Source organism: Hyaena hyaena, unplaced genomic scaffold (assembly GCF_003009895.1).
Source record: "Hyaena hyaena isolate Hyena2069 unplaced genomic scaffold, ASM300989v1 scaffold_0, whole genome shotgun sequence".
Taxonomy (NCBI): domain Eukaryota; kingdom Metazoa; phylum Chordata; class Mammalia; order Carnivora; family Hyaenidae; genus Hyaena; species Hyaena hyaena.
The window spans coordinates 12584312-12604006 of record NW_024080632.1 but is presented as its reverse complement, the minus strand read 5'-3'; the positions used below and the strand labels follow the sequence as shown (position 1 = coordinate 12604006).

The 19695-nt window shown below is 50.8% G+C and overlaps 1 protein-coding gene across 2 annotated transcripts in view; it reads left to right on the top strand.

Annotated features, from left to right (window-relative positions):
- GCN1 (GCN1 activator of EIF2AK4) overlaps positions 1 to 19003 on the top strand; it is a 59889-nt gene extending 40886 nt beyond the window's left edge. Inside the window, exons 39-58 of one of the 2 annotated variants that reach the window (XR_005528333.1) lie at positions 896 to 964; positions 1170 to 1308; positions 1398 to 1594; positions 1790 to 1932; positions 3073 to 3190; positions 3292 to 3507; positions 5060 to 5224; positions 7212 to 7373; positions 7645 to 7737; positions 7971 to 8114; positions 8210 to 8479; positions 8729 to 8842; positions 9306 to 9536; positions 11509 to 11702; positions 11823 to 11937; positions 14265 to 14361; positions 14699 to 14847; positions 15350 to 15457; positions 16972 to 17079; positions 17526 to 17612. Coding sequence is in view for 1 of the 2 variants with exons in the window: in XM_039231553.1 (XP_039087484.1) it covers positions 896 to 964; positions 1170 to 1308; positions 1398 to 1594; positions 1790 to 1932; positions 3073 to 3190; positions 3292 to 3507; positions 5060 to 5224; positions 7212 to 7373; positions 7645 to 7737; positions 7971 to 8114; positions 8210 to 8479; positions 8729 to 8842; positions 9306 to 9536; positions 11509 to 11702; positions 11823 to 11937; positions 14265 to 14361; positions 14699 to 14847; positions 15350 to 15457; positions 17526 to 17744; positions 18296 to 18421 (3069 nt within the window). In the remaining variant the exon portion in view is untranslated. Of the gene's footprint in view, positions 1 to 895; positions 965 to 1169; positions 1309 to 1397; positions 1595 to 1789; positions 1933 to 3072; positions 3191 to 3291; positions 3508 to 5059; positions 5225 to 7211; positions 7374 to 7644; positions 7738 to 7970; positions 8115 to 8209; positions 8480 to 8728; positions 8843 to 9305; positions 9537 to 11508; positions 11703 to 11822; positions 11938 to 14264; positions 14362 to 14698; positions 14848 to 15349; positions 15458 to 16971; positions 17080 to 17525; positions 17745 to 18295 lie in introns of those variants that run through there. The other variant, XM_039231553.1, reaches the window with a different exon arrangement.
- The last annotated feature ends 692 nt before the right edge of the window (positions 19004 to 19695 follow it).

Here is a 19695-nt window from a genome sequence, read left to right as displayed (position 1 = left end):
GCTTTTACTTCTGAAAGCTTTCAAATTAGAGGAAATTAGCCTCGTTCAGGAGATTTACTTTGTTTACCTGCTCCCAGGGGCTTGCATTTGTGAGCTCACCGTCTCCCACAGCCATGGTTTGCTTGCTGAGGCTATGGGCACAAGAGATAAAGTGGACAAGTCATGTTGGTCCTAGAGAACTTGGGAAATGGGAAAATTGATGAAACAAAAAATTTTATCCGTAGTCCTCCAACACTGAAACAGTTACTGCTAATGTTTTTTATTACGTTAAAAAAAATTATATTCGTGAACATAAGCTGAATTTTAAGTTACAGTGAGTTATTCACAAAACTGGTTTTTGAATAGTTCTTTAATATTCTGACAAGTGTATATACCACAACTTATGTAATTCTGTTGTCGGTCCTATACTGCCCAAGGTTTTCTGCTATTTTAAATGATGCTACAGTGAACATAAGGCTTTTTCTATATTTAAAACTGTTCCCTAAAGCTGAATGCTATACCAAGAGACATAAACCTTTTAAGGTGAAGAACGGGAAGATAATAACACTGTTCTTAAGGAAAGTGCCAGAAATAGTTTCCTAGATTCCAGAGGCTGGACAAGCCTTGGTCCTGAGACAAGGACAGGAGGAGGAAGAACATTGAACTCTAGTTGGGGGTTCTCTCGAACCATCGAGGGTGGGCTTCGGATCCCTCACAGGTTTCCTGGGCGGTTGCCTGGGGCCTCGAACATACCAGTTAGTGGGGTTCCTTGCCAGTTGTCCTTCCCCGTTGGCTGTGGGAGCAGCCCTGCTGCGCTCTCCTCAGCAGAATGGCGAGGTCGGCGTCCACACCAGAATGGGTCCCAGAGGAAGCAGGAGCCGGGCCTCCACCCTAGTCACCTCTTATGTTGTTGCAGGACTTGGCTCCTTACCTGCCAAGCGTGACGCCTGGCCTGAAAGCCTCTCTTTTGGACCCTGTACCTGAGGTGAGTCTGGGAGGAGAGAACGGGCAGGAGCTCATTATTTTAGCCCCCTCCTCAGAAAATTGATTTCTGAGAATTCCCTATAAGCTGCTTTTGCATTTGTTTGGTAAAGGGAAGGAGACCCCCAGGGGCCCCTCCCTGCTCCTGTGTGGGCACCTGGTTTTGAGCCGCTGCAACCCAGCCATCTCGGTTCTTGGTTACCTGACAGGTGCGGACGGTGTCTGCCAAGGCTCTTGGGGCCATGGTGAAGGGCATGGGGGAGTCGTGCTTTGAGGACCTGCTGCCATGGCTGATGGAGACGCTGACCTATGAGCAGAGCTCTGTGGATCGCTCGGGCGCTGCACAAGGTGAGGCCAGGGCAGGTCCGGGGGCCAGACTAGGAGTACCGTCCAGGGTCCCTCCGAGCCAGCGGACTTATTCTGTCCTTTTGTTGCAGGGTTGGCTGAGGTCATGGCTGGCTTGGGGGTGGAGAAGTTGGAGAAGCTGATGCCAGAAATCGTGGCTACAGCCAGCAAAGTGGACATTGCACCCCACGTCCGAGATGGCTATATCATGATGTTCAATTACCTGCCCATCACCTTTGGGGACAAGTTCACTCCTTATGTGGGGCCCATCATCCCATGTATCCTCAAAGTAGGCACCAGGGACCATGCTGCGGGTAGCATTACTGGGGGGGGCAGGGTGCATGTGCTCTCCTTGGAGTCCAGGCTCCTTGCCAGCTAGGACTGGGAGGCAAGAATCCTCATCCTGCTCTTACGGGAGTCCCATTTCCTTTGGGACTGGTGCCTTGGGGGAAGCAGCCCTGGCTGACCTACTCTGTATGCACAGGCTCTTGCTGATGAGAATGAGTTCGTGCGGGACACCGCCTTGCGTGCGGGCCAGCGGGTCATTTCCATGTACGCCGAGACGGCCATTGCCCTGCTGCTGCCCCAGCTGGAGCAAGGCCTCTTTGACGATCTCTGGAGAATAAGGTGAGGACCCGGGAGGAAAGACCCAGTGGCCCTGGCTTTGCGTTTTGGAAACTCAGAGAAACGAGGAGCAGAATGTTGTGAGAACTTTTTTCAGCTTTCTCTAGACCCTTGCTCTTAACCATTCAGTGTGACTCTCCAGTTTTGTGTGGCAGTGTCTCTATTCTGATTCTCTTTTGAAAGTTTGCTCTATTCAGTCCTTCAGTTTGTGTGAAAATTTTAATTTTTTATTAAAAATGTTTTTAATGTTTATTTAGAGAGAGAGCAAGTGAGCAAGCGAGCATGAGCAGAGGAGGGGCAGATAGGGAGAGAGAGAAAGAATGCCAGGCAGGCCTTCCGAGGTCAATGCAGAGCCTGATGCAGGGCTCGAACTCGGAAACTGTGAAATCATACCTGAGTTGAAATCAAGAATCAGACACTTAACTGACTGAGCCATCCAGGTGCCCCTTTCTGGTTTTTTTGAATCTTCATCTCAAATAGGACTATGATTTTTGTAGTCATTAAAAACAATAATACGTAATTTAATGTGAAGAGAAGTAAAGTTTATCCTTCTAGGCCTCTCCTTACTGATGATCTCCTTCTGATGATCAGCATTCCTGATTTTCTATTAAGGCTTCTTTCTGTACATTCCCTCTTCCTTGTACTATTTATTACAGAAACTGTCACATATACTTTTAAGAAATGTTGATTTTTCTCATTCTTAGAGTAATATATCTTCATTAATAGAAAACTTGGGAAGAAAATAACATGGGAAAGTGTAAAGAAACAAAAATCTTTTAGGGGCACCTAGGTGGCTCTGTCAGTTGAATGTCTGACTCTTGATTTTGTCTGAGCTCATGATTCCAGGGTTGTGCGATCAAGTCCCACATCAGGCTTGGTGCTGAGCATGGAGCCTGCTTGAGACACATACTTTGTCTCTCTCTGTCCCTCTCCCCCATGTGTGTGCACGCATTCTCTCTCTTAGAATTTAAAAAAAAAAAAAAAAAAAAGAAAGAAAATGGTCTGTAACTTCTCTCATTCCACGATAGCCACCATGAATGATTTGGGTGCCCTTCGTTCCAGTGTCTTTTTTGCCCAGGGCTCAGTTGTGCCCCAAGATTGCCCCTCATGGCTGTGTGACTCTGTTCTTGGCATCCTCCTCAGGTTTAGCTCTGTTCAGCTCCTTGGGGACCTCCTCTTCCACATCTCAGGGGTCACCGGGAAGATGACCACAGAAACTGCCTCTGAAGATGATAACTTTGGAACTGCCCAGTCCAACAAGGTGCGTGCCTTAAGTTGGTTTCCGCTTGTGGGATGTGCCTTGGCACTCACGCTGTGGAGGCTTCACCACCCTGCGTCCTCCCTTCTTTCCCACTGTTGCAGGCCATCATCACTGCCCTGGGGGTAGATCGGCGGAACCGGGTGTTGGCAGGGCTCTACATGGGCCGCTCAGACACCCAGCTGGTTGTGCGGCAGGCGTCCCTGCACGTCTGGAAGATTGTGGTCTCTAATACCCCTCGCACCTTGCGTGAGATCCTGCCTACTCTCTTTGGGCTACTGCTGGGTTTCCTGGCCAGCACCTGTGCAGATAAGAGAACCGTAAGTTTCCTGGACCCCTTGCTTCTGACCCAGCATCAGAGGCCAGGGTGCCTCGAGCTCCCATCCTAGAGGAGGACGTTTGTTTCTTTACTTAGTTATTTAATGGTTACTCTTAAAGATAAAACAGCCTGTTGTTTTGCCTGCAAGATAGGTTTATTCAGGCAATAGCAAAGAATTGCAGTTTGGGACACATAAGCCATGGCAAAACTATAGTCAAGTCCACTGAACAAAAGAGTGGAACACTGTTTTATAGAGGGGAGGGGTGGGGGCGTCAGGAGGGCTGCTATACGCAAAACTTCTCTTGGAGTAAACTGGGAGTTTGAAGTGTAGTGGCTGTTCATTGGCTGAGTTGTCACTGTCTCTAATTGGCTGGGCTATTGCCGGCAGAGAAGAAAAATCTTTCTTCAGTCTGCTGGGCTAGTAAAGTATGTGCTTTTTCCTGTTGGGTCTGCAAGGTTCATCTTTTCCTTTTGAGTCTGTAGTTGATGCAGAGTGGTAGGTTGTGGGAGTGCCCCTTTCTGGCCTCCTGACTCCATTCTAAAGGAGGTTTCCTTTTATTAATTTTCATACAACAGATATTTATTAAGTACCACTTTGTGCTAAGCAGAGGCCTAAACCATGGGGATGTAATGGAGAAGAAGCCTTACCCTTATTCTCATGGGCTACACTCTGATAGAGGAGGTGGACCTTGTTCAAATAATCACACAGACAGATGTAAATGCAGCTAAAGCAGATGCTGCATGGTGCTGCAAATGTGTGTAACGAGCTTTTGACCAGCGTGGGGCTGGGGGGCGGGGAGGGGGGGTGGTGGTCAGAGAAAGCTTCTCAGAAGAAATGATGCTTGAAGATAAAAGATGAATAAGTACCCTCCAGGTGAGGTAGTGATGAAAGCCAATTCCAGACCAGGGGAATAGTGCTTTAGATACAAGGGCAGGAGGTGCAAAAGCCAACAGAGGCTGGGCCGGGACTGCTGGGTCTGGAATGAGAAACAGGGGTGAGCATGTGAGATGAGGCTGACCTGGGCTGGGGCAGGGGCTGGACCAGGCATGTTCTCTGGTTGGGGGGAGGGGCTCAGCCTGGGCACATGTTTGCTTCTGACAGTCCCCTTCGGCCTACTCCCAACCCCCATCCCTGGCAAGCAAACTGTGTATTTGGCTAAAGAAAGGTTTGTGTGAGGCCTCTGGGGAGATGGTTTATTTTTTTTTCCTTAAAAGCATTTGTTCCCTGTTCAGCTCCCCTTGGACAAGAGCACAAGGTGAAGTGACTTCTAGGCTGTAGTTATCAATTTAGGGAAACTGCCTCTTGACCAGACAGCATGTGATGAGTTAATTTCCTGTTCATATATCAAGTGCCGGCTCTTGCTTTAGGTTGTGTAGGTGTGTGTGACACAAAGAAATAATTGTATGTTTTAGTGTTTTGCAACCACCCTGGCAGCTCTTCAGGGCTAACAGCATCTGGGGAAGTTAAGTCCAGGGCCTTCAATTTGGAGTTGTCTTCCAGGTGCCCTGGGGTTTGCAGGGCATTGATGTTCTGGCTTGGTCTCTGCCGACAGATTGCAGCAAGGACATTGGGCGATCTCGTCCGGAAGTTAGGGGAGAAGATCCTGCCCGAGATCATCCCCATCCTTGAGGAAGGCCTAAGGTCTCAGAAGAGCGACGAGAGGCAGGGCGTGTGCATCGGGCTGAGCGAGATCATGAAGTCCACCAGCCGGGACGCTGTGAGTGTCTTAGGGCCCCACGGGTGACCTGAAAAAGCAGGTTCCAGCAAAAGCCGAACCACTAGGGACTCTGGAGTGGCCTGTGGCAATTGGTGATGATCTTTTTCTCACCACTACTGAGGCTGCTCCAGATTAATCCCTTTTGTGTCACTGCTGCAAGACTGTGTTTTTTTTTTTTTAATGCTTTATATCTGTCTATTAAGTGTATTTATCGTTTAATTTACATCCGAGTTAGTTAGCACGTAGTGCAACAATGATTTCAGGAGTAGATTCCTTAATGCCCCTCACCCATGTAGCCCATCCCCGCTCCCACAACCCCTCCAGCAACCCTCTGTTTGCTCTCCATATCTACGAGTCTCTTATGTTTTGTTCTCCTCCCAGTTTTTATGTTATTTTTGCCTCCCTTCCCTTATGTTCATCTATTTTGTATCTTAAATTCCTCATGAGTGAAGTCATATTTGTCTTTCTCGGACTAATTTCGTTTAGCATAATACTCTCTAGTTCCATCCGTGTTATTGCAGATGGCAACATTTCATTCTTTTTGATTGCCAAGTAATACTTTATTATATGTACACATACATATATAGTAATACTCCGTTGTATGTTGATGGCCATTTGGGCTCTTTCCATAGTTTGGCTATTGTTGATATGATAGCACTGCTGTAAACATTGGGGTGCACGTGCCCCTTTGAAACAGCACACCTGTATCTCTGGGATAAATACCTAGTAGTGCAATTGCTGGGTTGTAGAGTGCAGTACAGTTAGTATGTGCGGTGTCCTTGGCGGGGAAGGGAGGCCATGCGCATGTGTATGTGCTGCGTCTGCGGAAGCGGCAGGGCTGCATGTGTTCTTACAAGGAGTGGAGCAGATGAATGTAAGTTCCCGGTGGGTAGAAATGTGTCGTTTCTGGCAATGACAGTGTCCCATAGCAGCCACTTTCAAGGGGCTGGCAATCTTTGCACTCCCCTTCCTTTTTGAGTGTGATCCTCGACACACCCCTCGGAAATAGGTTGAGCAGGCATAGGGCTCTCATTTGGCATACAAGCTATGAAGTAGCCGGCCGGTCAGAAATGTTAAGAAGCACGTGGCTGTTGCTTATCATCTGATTTATTGGTGCCTTCTCCTGTGTGTATCAGTAGAAGTATTACATTCATTGGGGGTTTACATTTGCGTTTGGCAAAGGATGTAAATAAATTCTGTCACCAACTAGAGTTGTGATTCGTTGAATAGTTACTGAGTCCTCTCAAAGACTGAGACCTTGCCGGCCGTGAAGCCGATACATAATCAGTCCTCTGATTTGATTTGTAGTGTACCCTGCTTCAGGGGGACCAGTTCCAGAGGGAGCAGAACGATCCTTGGCCCCACGGTAGCCCCAGAGATGCCACAGAGAAGCAAGCTTTTGAGTTGAGTGTTGAAGGACTAGGAGTTTTCCAAGAAAATGAGCAAAAGAAAGAATCAGGGGAGAGGGGGTCATGCCATGCAGGAGGCCTCACCTTAGGAAGGAGCTCTCGTGGGAGATGGAGAGTATCTGGAGATCTCACCTAAAAAAATCAGGCTCTTCAGGTAGAGACTGCATATCCTCTCTGCTTTCATATGTTTGCTCATTTTCACAGAGAACCACTAAGCTAAGGGTCAAATCGAAGTACCTGGGTGGTTCAGTTGGTTAAGCGGCTGACTTCAGTTCAGGTCATGATCTCAGGTTCGTGACCCCTACGTTGGGGGTCTGTGTTGACAGCTTGGAGTCTGGAGCTTGTTTCGGATTCTGGGTCTCCCTCTCTCTCTGTTCCCCACTCATGCCCTGTTTGTCTGTTTGTCTGTTTCTCAAAAATAAATAAAGCTTAAAACAATTGGAAAAAAAAAAAAAAGTCAAGCCAAGGGATGCTGGTGGCCTGGCTAGGCCAGAGGTCCTTGTCCATCCCACCTTGCTTGCTTCCATTCCTTCCTCGCCTCTGCCACGATCAAGTACAGTGCACGGATTCTGTTGCAGGTGCTGTATTTCTCTGAGTCCCTTGTACCCACGGCAAGGAAGGCTTTGTGTGACCCACTGGAGGAGGTCAGAGAGGCGGCGGCCAAGACCTTTGAGCAGCTGCACTCCACCATCGGCCACCAGGCTCTGGAGGACATTCTCCCATTTTTACTGAAGCAGCTGGTGAGTGGATCTGCCACACACCTACCAGTTTGGCTTTTACTGTCTCTGTAGAAGCAAAATGCAGGGGGGCTCATTCTGCCAAGGCAGTCGCAGTGTGGGCCCTCCGAGGGAGTGGGTGCAGCAGGCTCAGATTTGGCTCTGTGCTTCTCCTTCGACAGTCAGTAAATGTGGGTGCGGTGGGAGGAAGGGAGGAAAGTGGTGAAGGAAGTTGGCGGTGGCTGGTCTAGACAGGAGCCAGCCCCTCAGCGTTGCCCTCTGTGCTCCTCTGCAGGATGATGAGGAAGTGTCAGAATTTGCCTTGGATGGTCTGAAGCAAGTTATGGCCATCAAGAGTCGTGTGGTGCTCCCCTACCTCGTACCCAAGGTAATCCCACCCTGCAGCAAGCTCCCCCTGCCCCAGAAGCTGCAGCCACATGATCATTCCCAGGCCTGCTCTGGAGACCTTTTAAGCTCAGATGTTGGGGGAGGCCGGTGGTGGGTGCAGGGGGCCCTGGAGCAGACACTCAGCCCTGAACACCAGCTGTGGGATCTCCCAGAGCCTAGCACAGCAGTCAGCACAGGGCGGCATTCATTGAGCTGACGTTCATCCTTCTACAGCTGACCACTCCACCTGTCAACACCCGGGTGCTGGCTTTCCTTTCGTCTGTGGCCGGCGACGCCTTGACCCGTCACCTTGGAGTGATCCTCCCGGCGGTCATGTTGGCCCTGAAGGAGAAGCTCGGGACTCCGGATGAGCAGCTGGTGAGTGTCGTGATTATCCCTGGCGGCTTTCTGTCCGCTGTCCTGGCCTGCCCCTGAGGAGCTGTGCTCAGTCTGGGTGTCCCCTGTGGTTTCAGGAGATGGCCAACTGTCAGGCTGTGATCCTCTCAGTAGAGGATGACACTGGACACCGGATCATCATCGAGGACCTGCTGGAAGCCACCCGCAGCCCTGAGGTGGGCATGAGGCAGGCTGCCGCCATCATCCTCAACATTTACTGTTCGCGCTCGAAGGCTGACTACACCAGCCACTTGCGGAGCCTGGTGTCCGGCTTGATCCGCCTCTTCAATGACTCCAGCCCAGTGGTTTTGGAGGAGAGCTGGGATGCCCTGAATGCCATCACCAAGGTGAGGGGACTGCTGACCGCACAGCCAGCTTTTGATTATAGACCATGCCGGACGCTTGGAAGGTTAGACCCTTAAAATAGGCCACGACATACCTGTCAGCCAGCTTCAGTCAGCGTTTATCAATCCATGGCCAATCTTTCTTACGCTTCCACCCACACTCTTCCCCCTGTGGTATTATTTTGAAGCAGTCTTGGGAGGGCTGTACTTAGAACCTGACATCCTCTCTGCTTTTTTCCTGGCTTCCCACAGAAACTCGATGCTGGCAACCAACTGGCACTAATTGAAGAACTGCACAAAGAAATCCGGCTCATAGGGAATGAGAGCAAAGGCGAGCATGTGCCAGGCTTCTGCCTCCCAAAGAAGGTAAGCCAGGGCCCCGTGAGGGTGCTGCAGGCATGTGGCCTTCCTCCACCTCCACCCTCAGTCCCAGGTCTGTGGTAGGGCAGCTGCCTTAGGGCAGGGTTCTAAGTGCTGTTCTGCACCTTCACAGAAGGGTGTTTCTTCCTCACTGCGGCCACATGGGGATAGGGTCTGTGTCGCCTTCCGTTTAAGCTGTGGAAGCCACCACAGCCAGAGCATGAGAGTCACAGAGGAGATACCAGGTGTACCTATGTGTGATAGGCCCACCAGAGCTGCTGCCTTCTCATCACTGCCCAGTCAGGACTGTTCCTCAGCCAGCACCCGCTCAGGCTGTGACCCTGGTGCCGGAAGCAGTCTCTCTCATGGAGTCGCAGAGAGGCTGGCTGACAGGAGTGCCGTGCTTGGGCAGGCGACCCCTGGGGCCTGGGGCCTTTGGGATTTGACTCTTTTGTGGTTTTCTTGTCAGGGAGTAACCTCCATCCTTCCAGTGTTGAGGGAGGGCGTCCTGACTGGCAGCCCGGAACAGAAGGAGGAAGCAGCCAAAGCTTTAGGTTTGGTGATCCGCCTGACCTCAGCTGACGCCCTGAGGCCCTCTGTGGTTAGCATCACTGGACCTCTGATCCGCATCCTGGGGGATCGGTTCAGCTGGAACGTAAAGGCAGCCCTGCTTGAGACACTCAGCCTCTTGCTGGCCAAGGTGAGCCACTGACACGTTCGTCTCTTGGTCCATTTGGGTCTTCAGGAACTGATTTGTCTGCCAGTCAGTGTCACGTGGCAGTATGGTGAGCTGATTATGGAGGGGTGGAGATGTTAGATGCTAGACTCGCACTATGCAGTGGTCAATTCCAGGTCCACCACTTAGTAGCTGTGTGGTTGGAATGACCTCGGGAGAGTCTGGTAACTTCTGAGTCTGTCCCCTCACTCGTGATTTGGAAGTGCTGCTGCTACCTGCCACATGAAGAGCTGCGGGGCCTAGAGAAGGTGGCATCGGACACTCTGCCTGACACATCCTGAGTGTTCCAGACTAATGCTAGTTGCGGTTCTGTGTGTGGTTTTTAATTTTTAAAAATATTTATTTGTTTTACAAAATTTTTTAAATATTTATTTTTGAGACAGAGACAAAGCATGAGTGGGGGATGGGCAGAGAGAGAGGAAGACACAGAATGTGAAGCACACTCCAGCCTCTGAGCTGTCCGCACAGAGCCCCATGCCGGGCTTGAACTCATGGACTGCGAGATCATGACCTGAGTCAAAGTTGGACCCTTAACTGACTGAGCCACCCTGGCGCCCTATTTATATATTTTGAGAGAGAGAGCAGGGGAGAGGCTGAGCGAGAGCGAGAGGGAGAGAGAGAGAGAAAGAGAATCCCAAGCAGACTCCATGCTGCCAGCACATAGCCCGATGCAGGGCTCAAACTTGCAAACCCTGAGATCGTGACCTGAGCCGAGATCGAGTCAGACATTCAATTGACTTAGCCACCCAGGCGCCCCTGCTGGTTGGTGTTTTTTGAAGAACTGTTGGTTCAGAGGAGAAAATCCAAGGTTACATAATTATGGTTACACATTGTTTAAATATACTTCCATTCTTTATTGCTGCCTCGTAAGGAGGGATGCAAAGGGTCTGATGAGTAAATGAATGAAAAGGAGGTCTGAGAGCAGCTGGAGTAACGTCAGTCTTTGCCAAAAGTGTAAGAAGCAAAGAGCCAGCATGTTCACCATTTCTGACATTTTACAGGGCAATAGTTAAGCCCTTTAGATTAAAAAAAATTATAAGCAGAGCCAAGATTTGCCGTTATAAAAACAGATTTATTTTTGAATTCTTACTTGAGGTTTGGAAACAAATACAAGCTTAAAATCTGTAGCTTTTTTTTTTGCCCCTTTTGAGGGAAAGGTGTGGGGAGCATCTTCCTAGGTAAAAATGTGCCATTGTGAGCATCTACCTTATTCTATGGAAGATGGTATCTTTTTTTAAAAAATTAAGTATCATTTTCACCTATGTTCTGTGCTCTTCTTTTCTGTGGTGTTTTAGAACTCTGTGTACAAATGGAGCCCTTTCCTCCCAGAATTTTCCCGTAGGTCCATGTGTTGATGTCCTACCTGGACAGATGGTTCCTACCTCCCATTTACCAGCTTCACTCCGTGGAGTGCCTCCTAACAGCCCTGACCCCAGTATTTTCACACCTCCAAACAGCTGCCTTGATTTTTCCCGTTTAGCAAGAAGTAAATGTTCAGTCTTGGGAGGGGGACTTTCTGAGGTCTTTTGTTTCATAGGATTGTTCTCAGGGCTCAGTGTCTGTGCTTCCCTTGCATATTGATTGCTCAGAAGATGGCACCTGCCCTTATGCGCCTGGTCTGTTGCCCTGTTTCGGCACTGGAACAGGTCTTCGGTGGGGCTGACAGCGTCGCCCGCCCCGCTCTTTCATGTATTTGGAGATGGAAGTTTCAAGTCGCTGTCCACATGGACCGGTCTCCGCTTAAGCCAACCAACGGCCCCCTTGCAGGTGGTGGTAGCGGGGTTGAGCAGGGCCTGTCTGTGCTGACTGTCCTCTCTGGGGGAATATCTGTTCCTAGGCCCAGTCATGGTGGTTTCTGATTGACTTCGTGTTTGTGGCACCTAGTGGCCTTGGACTCCACCACAACTGTGGTTTCGTGTGTGGGTCTCTCAAACAGGTTGGGATTGCCCTGAAGCCATTCCTGCCCCAGCTGCAGACCACTTTTACCAAGGCCCTGCAGGACTCCAATCGGGGGGTGCGCCTGAAGGCTGCCGATGCACTGGGGAAGCTCATCTCCATCCACATCAAGGTGGACCCCCTCTTCACAGAGCTGTTGAACGGAATCCGTGTCATGGAAGACCCGGGTGTCAGGTGAGGTGCCACTGGGGCAGTGCTGTGGCCGTGAGGAGGCCAGGGCGGGGCCGGGCCTGCGTGGTGGGAGCGGTGGTGAAGGGGAGCCAAGGGTTTACGTTGGATGCATTGGTTCTGTAGGGACACCATGCTGCAGGCCCTAAGGTTTGTGATTCAGGGAGCGGGAGCCAAAGTGGACGTGGTCATCCGGAAGAACATTGTCTCGCTTCTGCTCAGCATGCTGGGACACGACGAGGTAACGGCTGCAGGTGGATGGCCGGGCTGGTGGGCTCAACTGGTTCCCCTTCTCTTTGCTTTGGCTGCCACTGTCCGAGGTAGTAATCATTCCCAGCGCTCCTGTCACTCTTTATGGTAATGAGCGTTTGGCTGTGAGGGAGACAGGCGGGTAGTGCTGGTATTGGTGGTTCTGTTTCATAGGTAAGGAAGGTAAGGTTTTCACAGTAAGGAAAGTAAGGAGCTCTCGTGAACTTGCCGTCTAATCTTAAACAAGCTGTTTTCCCTCTCTGCTTCTCCTTTTAGTGTGTGTAAGGGGCGCCTGGGTGGCTTAGTCGGTTGAGCGTCGACTTTCGCTTAAGTCATGATCTCGCGTTCGTGGGTTCGAGCCCCGCGTCGGGCTCTGTGCTGACTGCCAGCTCAGAGCCTGGAGCCTGTTTCAGTCTGTGACTCCCTCTCTCTCTGACCCTCCCCTGCTCATGCTGTCTCTCTCTCTCTCCTAGAAATAATAAATTAAAAAAAATATATATATATAATTAGTGTGTGTAAAATGACAAGGTTCATTTATTGGTTCAGGAAACATTTGTGAGACAAAGGGTCTAGTGCAGAGGTGAAGCAGGCTTGGTCACAACCCTTAAGAAATTTGGCATCTGGGGAGCGTTTGGGTACCTCAGTCGGTTAAACATCCGACTCTAGATTTTGGCTCAGGTCATTATCTCATGGTTTGTGAGTTCGAGCCCCACGTCGGGCTCTGTTCTGACAGTTTGGAGCCTGCTTGGGATTATCTCTCCCTCCCTCTCTCTCTGTTTCTCCCCTGGCTTTTTGGTTTCTTTCTCTCTCTCAAAATAAATAAACTTTAAAAAAAAAAAAAAAAGAAAGAAATTTGGCATCTGGTGTCTGTGACACCAGTGTTGCAGAGGGTGAGACTTGCCTGGGGCCATGCCCTAGCAAGGTGGGGTCAAAGCCACAGTCTGAACCCTGTGACCCCTGGTGCTGTCTCCATGCCATCAGCACAGCCCTTCCTTCCCCAGCCTGGAAGCACGTGTTAAGTACTCGTTGGCTTCCTGGCATGGAGTCTGTAGATAAGAATTTTCTCTTTCTCCTCTGACAGCCCTCTATCGTGGGGTTAATCTCTGGACTGAGCCTGTGGGTTCACATGGTTTGCACTTCTGGTGCACCCTTGTTGCTGCTGGGCTTGCCATGGCTCTAGAAGTCTGGCCTCATTCCAACAGCTGCTCTCTGACAGAGCCCCCGCCTTCTCTGGGGGTGCAGATGGGAGATTCTGTCTTCCTTGGTCACAGTCTGTCAGGGTTTTTACAGGGCCATGCCCAGTGCAAGCAAAAGTTAGTATTTAGGCCAATTTGCATTTTGCCACAGTGGAGCTTAAAATAGATCCTGTTGGAGAGAGTGGGCGTCAGAGAGAGCCAGCTTTAGCCTCGATCGGCACCTGGGCTTCTGCTTGGAGCTCAGAGGCACAGACTGTGGTCAGACCATCCTCCCCCCCAACTCTGAGCTTACCCTGGATCACTGGTGGCCACTCAGGGTGCCACCCTGGCACTAGCCACTCAGCGGGTCTTAGTCTTTGGTTGGTTGGTTTTGGGGGATAGGGCACATCAGATTGGCACTTATTAATAACATAGTACATACCTTAAAAATCCACTCACTCGCCATCCCGTAATTAGCTGGCTAGGGAGGAGCAGCAGGGGGTAGGTTGTGTATCTGGCTTTGATTTTGACAGAAAATGCTCAGCTTTTACTTGTCCTCCTTGGGCTGATTAGTGGTTTCATTGTGACTTCCTAGGACAAACCTGAAAAATGGAGCTGGTGCTAGGGCACCAACACAGAGATTTCAGGGAGTCACTCTGGACACAAGATGACATGCAGGGTTGGGGGAAGGAGAGCTGGGGAAAAGCAGCTCAGAGTGGTTCTCTAGCTCTTTTCCAGTGATGTGGGCAGGGGCCGCCCCTCGCTGCCTCCCAGCGCTGTTGACAGTAATTGAGATAATACACGGAAAACATTCCGACTTTCTAAGAAGAAAGGTGCTACGTAAATACGGTTATTATTGCCATTATGATGATGATTACCATATGCACACACTGGAGTTTTCTATAATTGAGCGAAGTACTGGGCGTGTGGTTTGCTCCACACCCAGTGGCGGCTGCCGTGAATGGCAGTCCCGTTCTGGCAGCAGGAGCACATGTGCCTGGAGTGGGGACAGGATTTCAAGTGCTGGAGTCGCCTCATTCCACCTTCTCCCCTGCCCTCCGTCCTGGGCAGTTGCTGGCCCCAATGACCTTGGAGCTGGTGGTGCGGCTCACGCTGCCTTTCGCTCCCTTCTGTGCTCTGTCAGGACAATACTCGCGTCTCCTCGGCCGGCTGCCTGGGCGAGCTGTGTGCCTTTCTGACTGAAGAGGAGCTCAGCGCTGTTCTTCAGCAGTGCTTGCTGGGTAGGTCTCCTGTGCACTGGGGACCCCCTGCAGGGCCTGTGTCCCCTTCCTCTCAGAGGGTCTTCTGGCGGCTAGTCTCCCCTGGGAAATCCAGCTCTTAAAATGGAGTTTCCAGTGGTCCTATAGTCCCTTATATGTCTGCTCAGAGAATGTGGCTGTGAGTCTGAAGCAGCTTGAGAGAGACCTCTTCCTAATGTGCCACATTGGGCAGGGAGGTCTGTGTGCAGTGGACTGGGATTTCCGCTGGGCTCAGGTGGGGTGGGCCTGGGGGCTTCACGGCGGGGAGGGGCATACTGTAAAGTGCAGGGTGACCCACTTATGTCCTTTCTTCACTCAGCGGATGTGTCCGGCATTGACTGGATGGTTCGGCATGGGCGGAGCCTGGCACTGTCCGTGGCTGTGAACGTGGCTCCCAGCAGACTCTGTGAGGGCAGGTACAGCAGTGAAGTTCAGGACATGATCCTCAGCAATGCCGTGGCAGACAGGGTAAGGCTTTGGGGCAGCCGTACCCGTCTCCCCTTCCCTAGCCCAAATTGCACAGCTGTATCCTTGCTGACATGGCACAGGGGACGGGGGAGGGGCTCGACAGACTGGGCAGTGAGGCCTGGGTTCAAATTTTGCCTTTGTCAGTAACTTTCTGTGCCCTTGGACCACTACTTGGTCTCCCTGGGCCGGAGTTCTGTCATCTGTAAACAATGAGGAGTTTAGGTGGGAGCATCTAGATGTCCCTTCCAAGTCAGAGGCTCTCTCAACCCCTTTTGTGGGAAGCAGTACATACAGACTTTGTTTGCCTCACAGCCAGGGCAGCCTGTCTGCAAGAAAGCTGTCAAAGAGTCTTGGATGTGAAGTTGTGGGGGGGCAGGCAAGGGGGGTTGCTTGAGTGAGGGGCCAGGTCCTGGAGGTTCCTGGGGATGAGACAGTGCCTGGCCCTGCTGCTCTGAGGGAGGGGCAGGGAGCTGTGCCGTCCAGCCCTTTCCTGTCCCCACAGATCCCCATTGCAGTGAGTGGGATCCGGGGCATGGGCTTCCTGATGAAGCATCACATCGAGACAGGGGGAGGACAGTTGCCAGCCAGACTCTCCAGCCTGTTCATCAAGGTGAGTGGGGGCAGCCTGGCTTGTGAGAAGGACCCATGACCAAACACTGGGGAGTGTGCCTTCAGACTGGCTGTCTTCTGGGAGTTCTCCGTGGAGAGGCTGCGGGAGATCTCTGAGCCCTTGGGAGTGGAACACAAAGTGGTTCTGTGTGCTCTTTTCCTCTGGAAGAGTGCCCGACTTGTCAGATTCTCAAGGAGACCTGTAACCCCGAATCAAGTATCGCTATTTATTTTAACGTGGTTTTTTTTTAAACACTGTTTTTGTTTTAATTTTATCCTTTTTCAAATGTGTATTATACTATCATATTGTGGTTTAATTTACATTTGTTTATGGCTAACGATGTAGAACAATTTTTTTTAGAGTACGAGCAGGGGAGGGGCAAAGCGGGGGTTGGGGGAGGAGAGAGGCTCTTAAGCTTGATCTTAAGGGGACTGAAATCATGACCTGAGCTAAAATAGAGTCAGACACTCAACCCACTGAGCCACCCAGGCGCCTTGATGTAGAACAGTTTTCATGTGCTTATTAGCCATCCCCACATTCACTTGGTAGAGTGTTTATTGATGTCTTTTGCTGTTATTAAAAGTGTGTTTTTTTCTTTTCTAATCTTGAAGCTTTGAGAGCTGTTTATTCTGCACCTAAGACCATTAAGAACCACTATTTTAGGCATTCTTTCCAGGCATCTGGATTTAGTAAAATTTGGGACAGACCTGGGTTCAAATCTTTTTTTTCTTCCCCCCCAATGTTTGTCTATTTTTGAGAGAGGAGAGAGACTGAGTATGAGCCGGGGAGGGGCAGAGAGAGGAGACACAGGATGTGAAGCAGGTTCTAGGCTCTGAACTGTCAGCACAGAGCCTGATGTGGGGCTCGAATTTGTGCTCGGTTCAAATCTTAGTAGGACTTTCCTTCCTTGCTTTCTTGTAGCTGGCATGGCACTTATTATTATGGTTATTGTGGTGGCTGCAAGCCTCCAATTAGGAAAGCCTGGGAGCTGGACAGTGGGGCCCCTGCTGCTTGTGTAGTAAAGCAAGCTTTTAAAAAATGAATGTGCACAGGGGCACCTGGGTGGCTCTGTCGGTTAAGCATCTGACTTTGGCTCAGGTCATGATCTCACGGTTCGTGGGTTTGAGCCCCGCGTCAGACTCTGTGCTGACAGCCAGCTCAGAGCCCGGAGGCTGCTTCGGATTCTGTGTCTCCCTCTCTCTCTGGCCCTCCCTTGCTCACGCTGTCTCTCTCTCTCTCTCAGAAATAAATAAAAAGCATTTTAAAAAAATTAAAAAAAAATTAATGTGCACACAAATCAGAACCAGAATCTGCATTTTAAGAGGTAGGGCTAAGTCTGAGACTCTGCCTTTGTAACCAGCTCCTGGGTGATGTCAGTGCTTCTGGTGTGTGGACCTCGATTTTCATAGTGAGGTTCCAGAGGGGGATTGTCCCACCCTGCAGACCCCCACAGCCCTGCTGAGAGTTCTCAGGGCCCTGTTAGATTGAGCCCGTGTAACAGCATCACCTTGCAGGCAGCTGTTCATCAGTGTTTGTTTACTGAAGATCCTCTGTGTACCTCGCTGGGCTAGACCCTCAAGGCATAGAGGTGCAAGGAGCAGACAAGATCTGTGGAGTTGGAGGTACACAGAAAGCCTGTGGGGATGAGGAGGGCCCTAATTCAGAGAGGGTTGTCAGGGGAGACCTCTATGGGCTGACACTTGAGCTGAGTCCTGCAGGAGGAGAAGGAGCCAACCATGTGAAGACCCCGGGGCAGGCATGTCCCAGGCTGTGGGACTGGCCAGAGCGGAGGCCCGAGGGTGGGAAGGAGCATGGTGTCCCCGAGGAAGTGAAAGCCCTGCATGGGCCAAGAGTAGTGAGAAAAAGGGAGCGAGTGGCACGAGATGAGGTAGGAGGAGGAGATGGGCCGAGTCAGAGCCTGTCACCCACCTATAAGGGGGAAGGAAGCAATTGGAAGGGAGCAGTGGGTCAGTTTCCAGATGATGAGGGAATGTCAGGGCAGAACTTTGGGCTTCCTTGAGAAACAGACTGGATGTGCCTAACTAAAAGCTTATGGTCCTCTTTATAGTGTCTGCAGAACCCATCCAGTGACATCAGGCTGGTGGCCGAGAAGATGATCTGGTGGGCCAACAAGGACCCGCTGCCGCCCCTGGACCCCCAGGCCATCAAACCCATCCTAAAGGCTCTTCTTGACAACACCAAGGACAAGAACACCGTTGTAAGGGCCTACAGCGACCAGGCGATCGTCAACCTTCTCAAGATGCGGCAGGGCGAAGAGGTGTTTCAGGTGGGAGCCTGGGATCGAGTTGCCTCCCCAGGGCCTGCTGTGGGTGCTGGGTGCACGGCTGTCCTTCTATGTGGCAGTCTTTAAGTATCATACTCTGCCGCCTTGTATGCTGAGTGTTGAGGGGCAGATTGTGGTCAGGTCTAGTGCCTGGAAACATTCCTCTGTTCTTGTGGTGTTAAGGCTTCTTTCAGCAACAGAGCCCTTTCTCCAAATAAAGTCCCATGTGGCACCTGAACCTGTGAAACAGATCCCAGGAGGGCTGCCAGGGGAGGCCCAGAGCCCTGTTCCTGCACTCCTTTCCCCCTAGGCACTTTAGTTAGAGCACTGAAAGCCCTTCTATGCGACCCCGCCCCCCCGCCCGCCCCGCCTCAGCAACCAGAAGCATGAGGCGTGGTTTTCTCTTGGCTTCCCAGGGGCCCATCGGACTCCCTTATTTTGCCACAGTCCACAGCAGTGCTCGTTCTGAGGTTAACGCTCATTTTTGCCTTGGCTTGGAGAAACCCAAAGCCGTGTTTTCTCACTACGTCTCCTCATTTCCATCTTCCCCACAGGCCCTCTCCAAGATCCTGGATGTGGCCAGTTTGGAGGTGCTGAATGAGTGTAACCGAAGGTCCCTGAAGAAGCTGGCCAGCCAGGCCGACTCCACAGAGCAGGTGGATGACACCATCCTGACCTGATAGGCCTGGGCTCCGCCCTCTGGGCTCCACCTCTTTGTTCAATGTTTTCATTTTTGAAAATACGTTTGTTCCGATGGGGAGCTTAGGAGATGGCGTTCCCAGAAAGTATTTTAATATTTCAACAGACCACAGCCAAAGCCTTAAATCAAACCCACACACAACTGAAAATTGCCTCCTCCATCTCTCCCCCTTTTCTTTGGAGAAGAGATAAAAAAGCACATGTGTGAGGCTCAGCAGATGGTAGCCAAGAGCTGATCATCCAGCTGAGCATGGCAAGGTCTGGAATGAGCGGGGTCAGACTTCCGGGTCCTCTTCTCCTGTGCTTGAGCTCTGCTTCAGGAGCCAGTGCTACCAGCCTTTGCCTAGATCCAGAGTGGGGCACTGAACCGTGGAGGTCGGCCTGGCGTGCTGTGTCCAGGCGTGGCTTTGCAGTGTTGTGTGGCCTGGTTGGATTTGACCCCGGTCAGGTGAACGTGACATACTCGCAGTGCCCTGGCAATTCACAAGTTGGGGAGGGGTATTGGTTTAAATGCAGGTTGTTTGAAGGAGGAATGTTTAATAAAGGCTTTGATTTAATCTTGATATAAGCAGATTTTTAAAAATCTCCAAGCATGCATTAAACGTGAAGCTTTGTGCATCAGGAATAAGGCGACACTTGCAACGGTTCTTGTGAGCCTCGGCAGCACTCTGGGTTCTGGGCATGTCTCCTGCTTTTGCAGTCTCGTAGCTCACTTCTCTGTCCTAAGGCCAGGTTCTGGGATGTGTGCACCAGGCCCGCGATGCCACGGAGCATGGAGATTGCAGGGGTTGAATTAGCCACTCGCCTGTTCCGTCCTGACTCAGAGAGGTGGGGGAGCTTCTGACAGTTCAGTGCTAAAGAGAAGCCCTTCCCCTCTGTGGAGTAGGAAGGCACCACAATGCTGTAGTTAGAGGACTTGCCGAAGGAAAGCAAAGTTGCAGTTCAGCATCTGCCTCCTTTACAAATGACTTCCTTCCTCCTGGTTCTTAGAAGGCTCGTGATCCACACGTCCTGTCTGATGGAGCACGCCCCTCTGGGCCCAGTGACGCAAGTTTTTCTGGGCTGTGTCCCTGGTCACAATACGGAATAAACCTCCATTGAAATTACTGGTCAGAGCTGTAAGAGGAAGGAAGATTAAATGTGGTAGCAAGCTCATTTTGTAAAAGGTCTAAAGTGTTCTACCAAAAAAAGCAAGGCTTGGCTTATTAATGCAGCAGAGGTGGAAAGTAGCCCTGTGACTCAGCGCTTATGATAA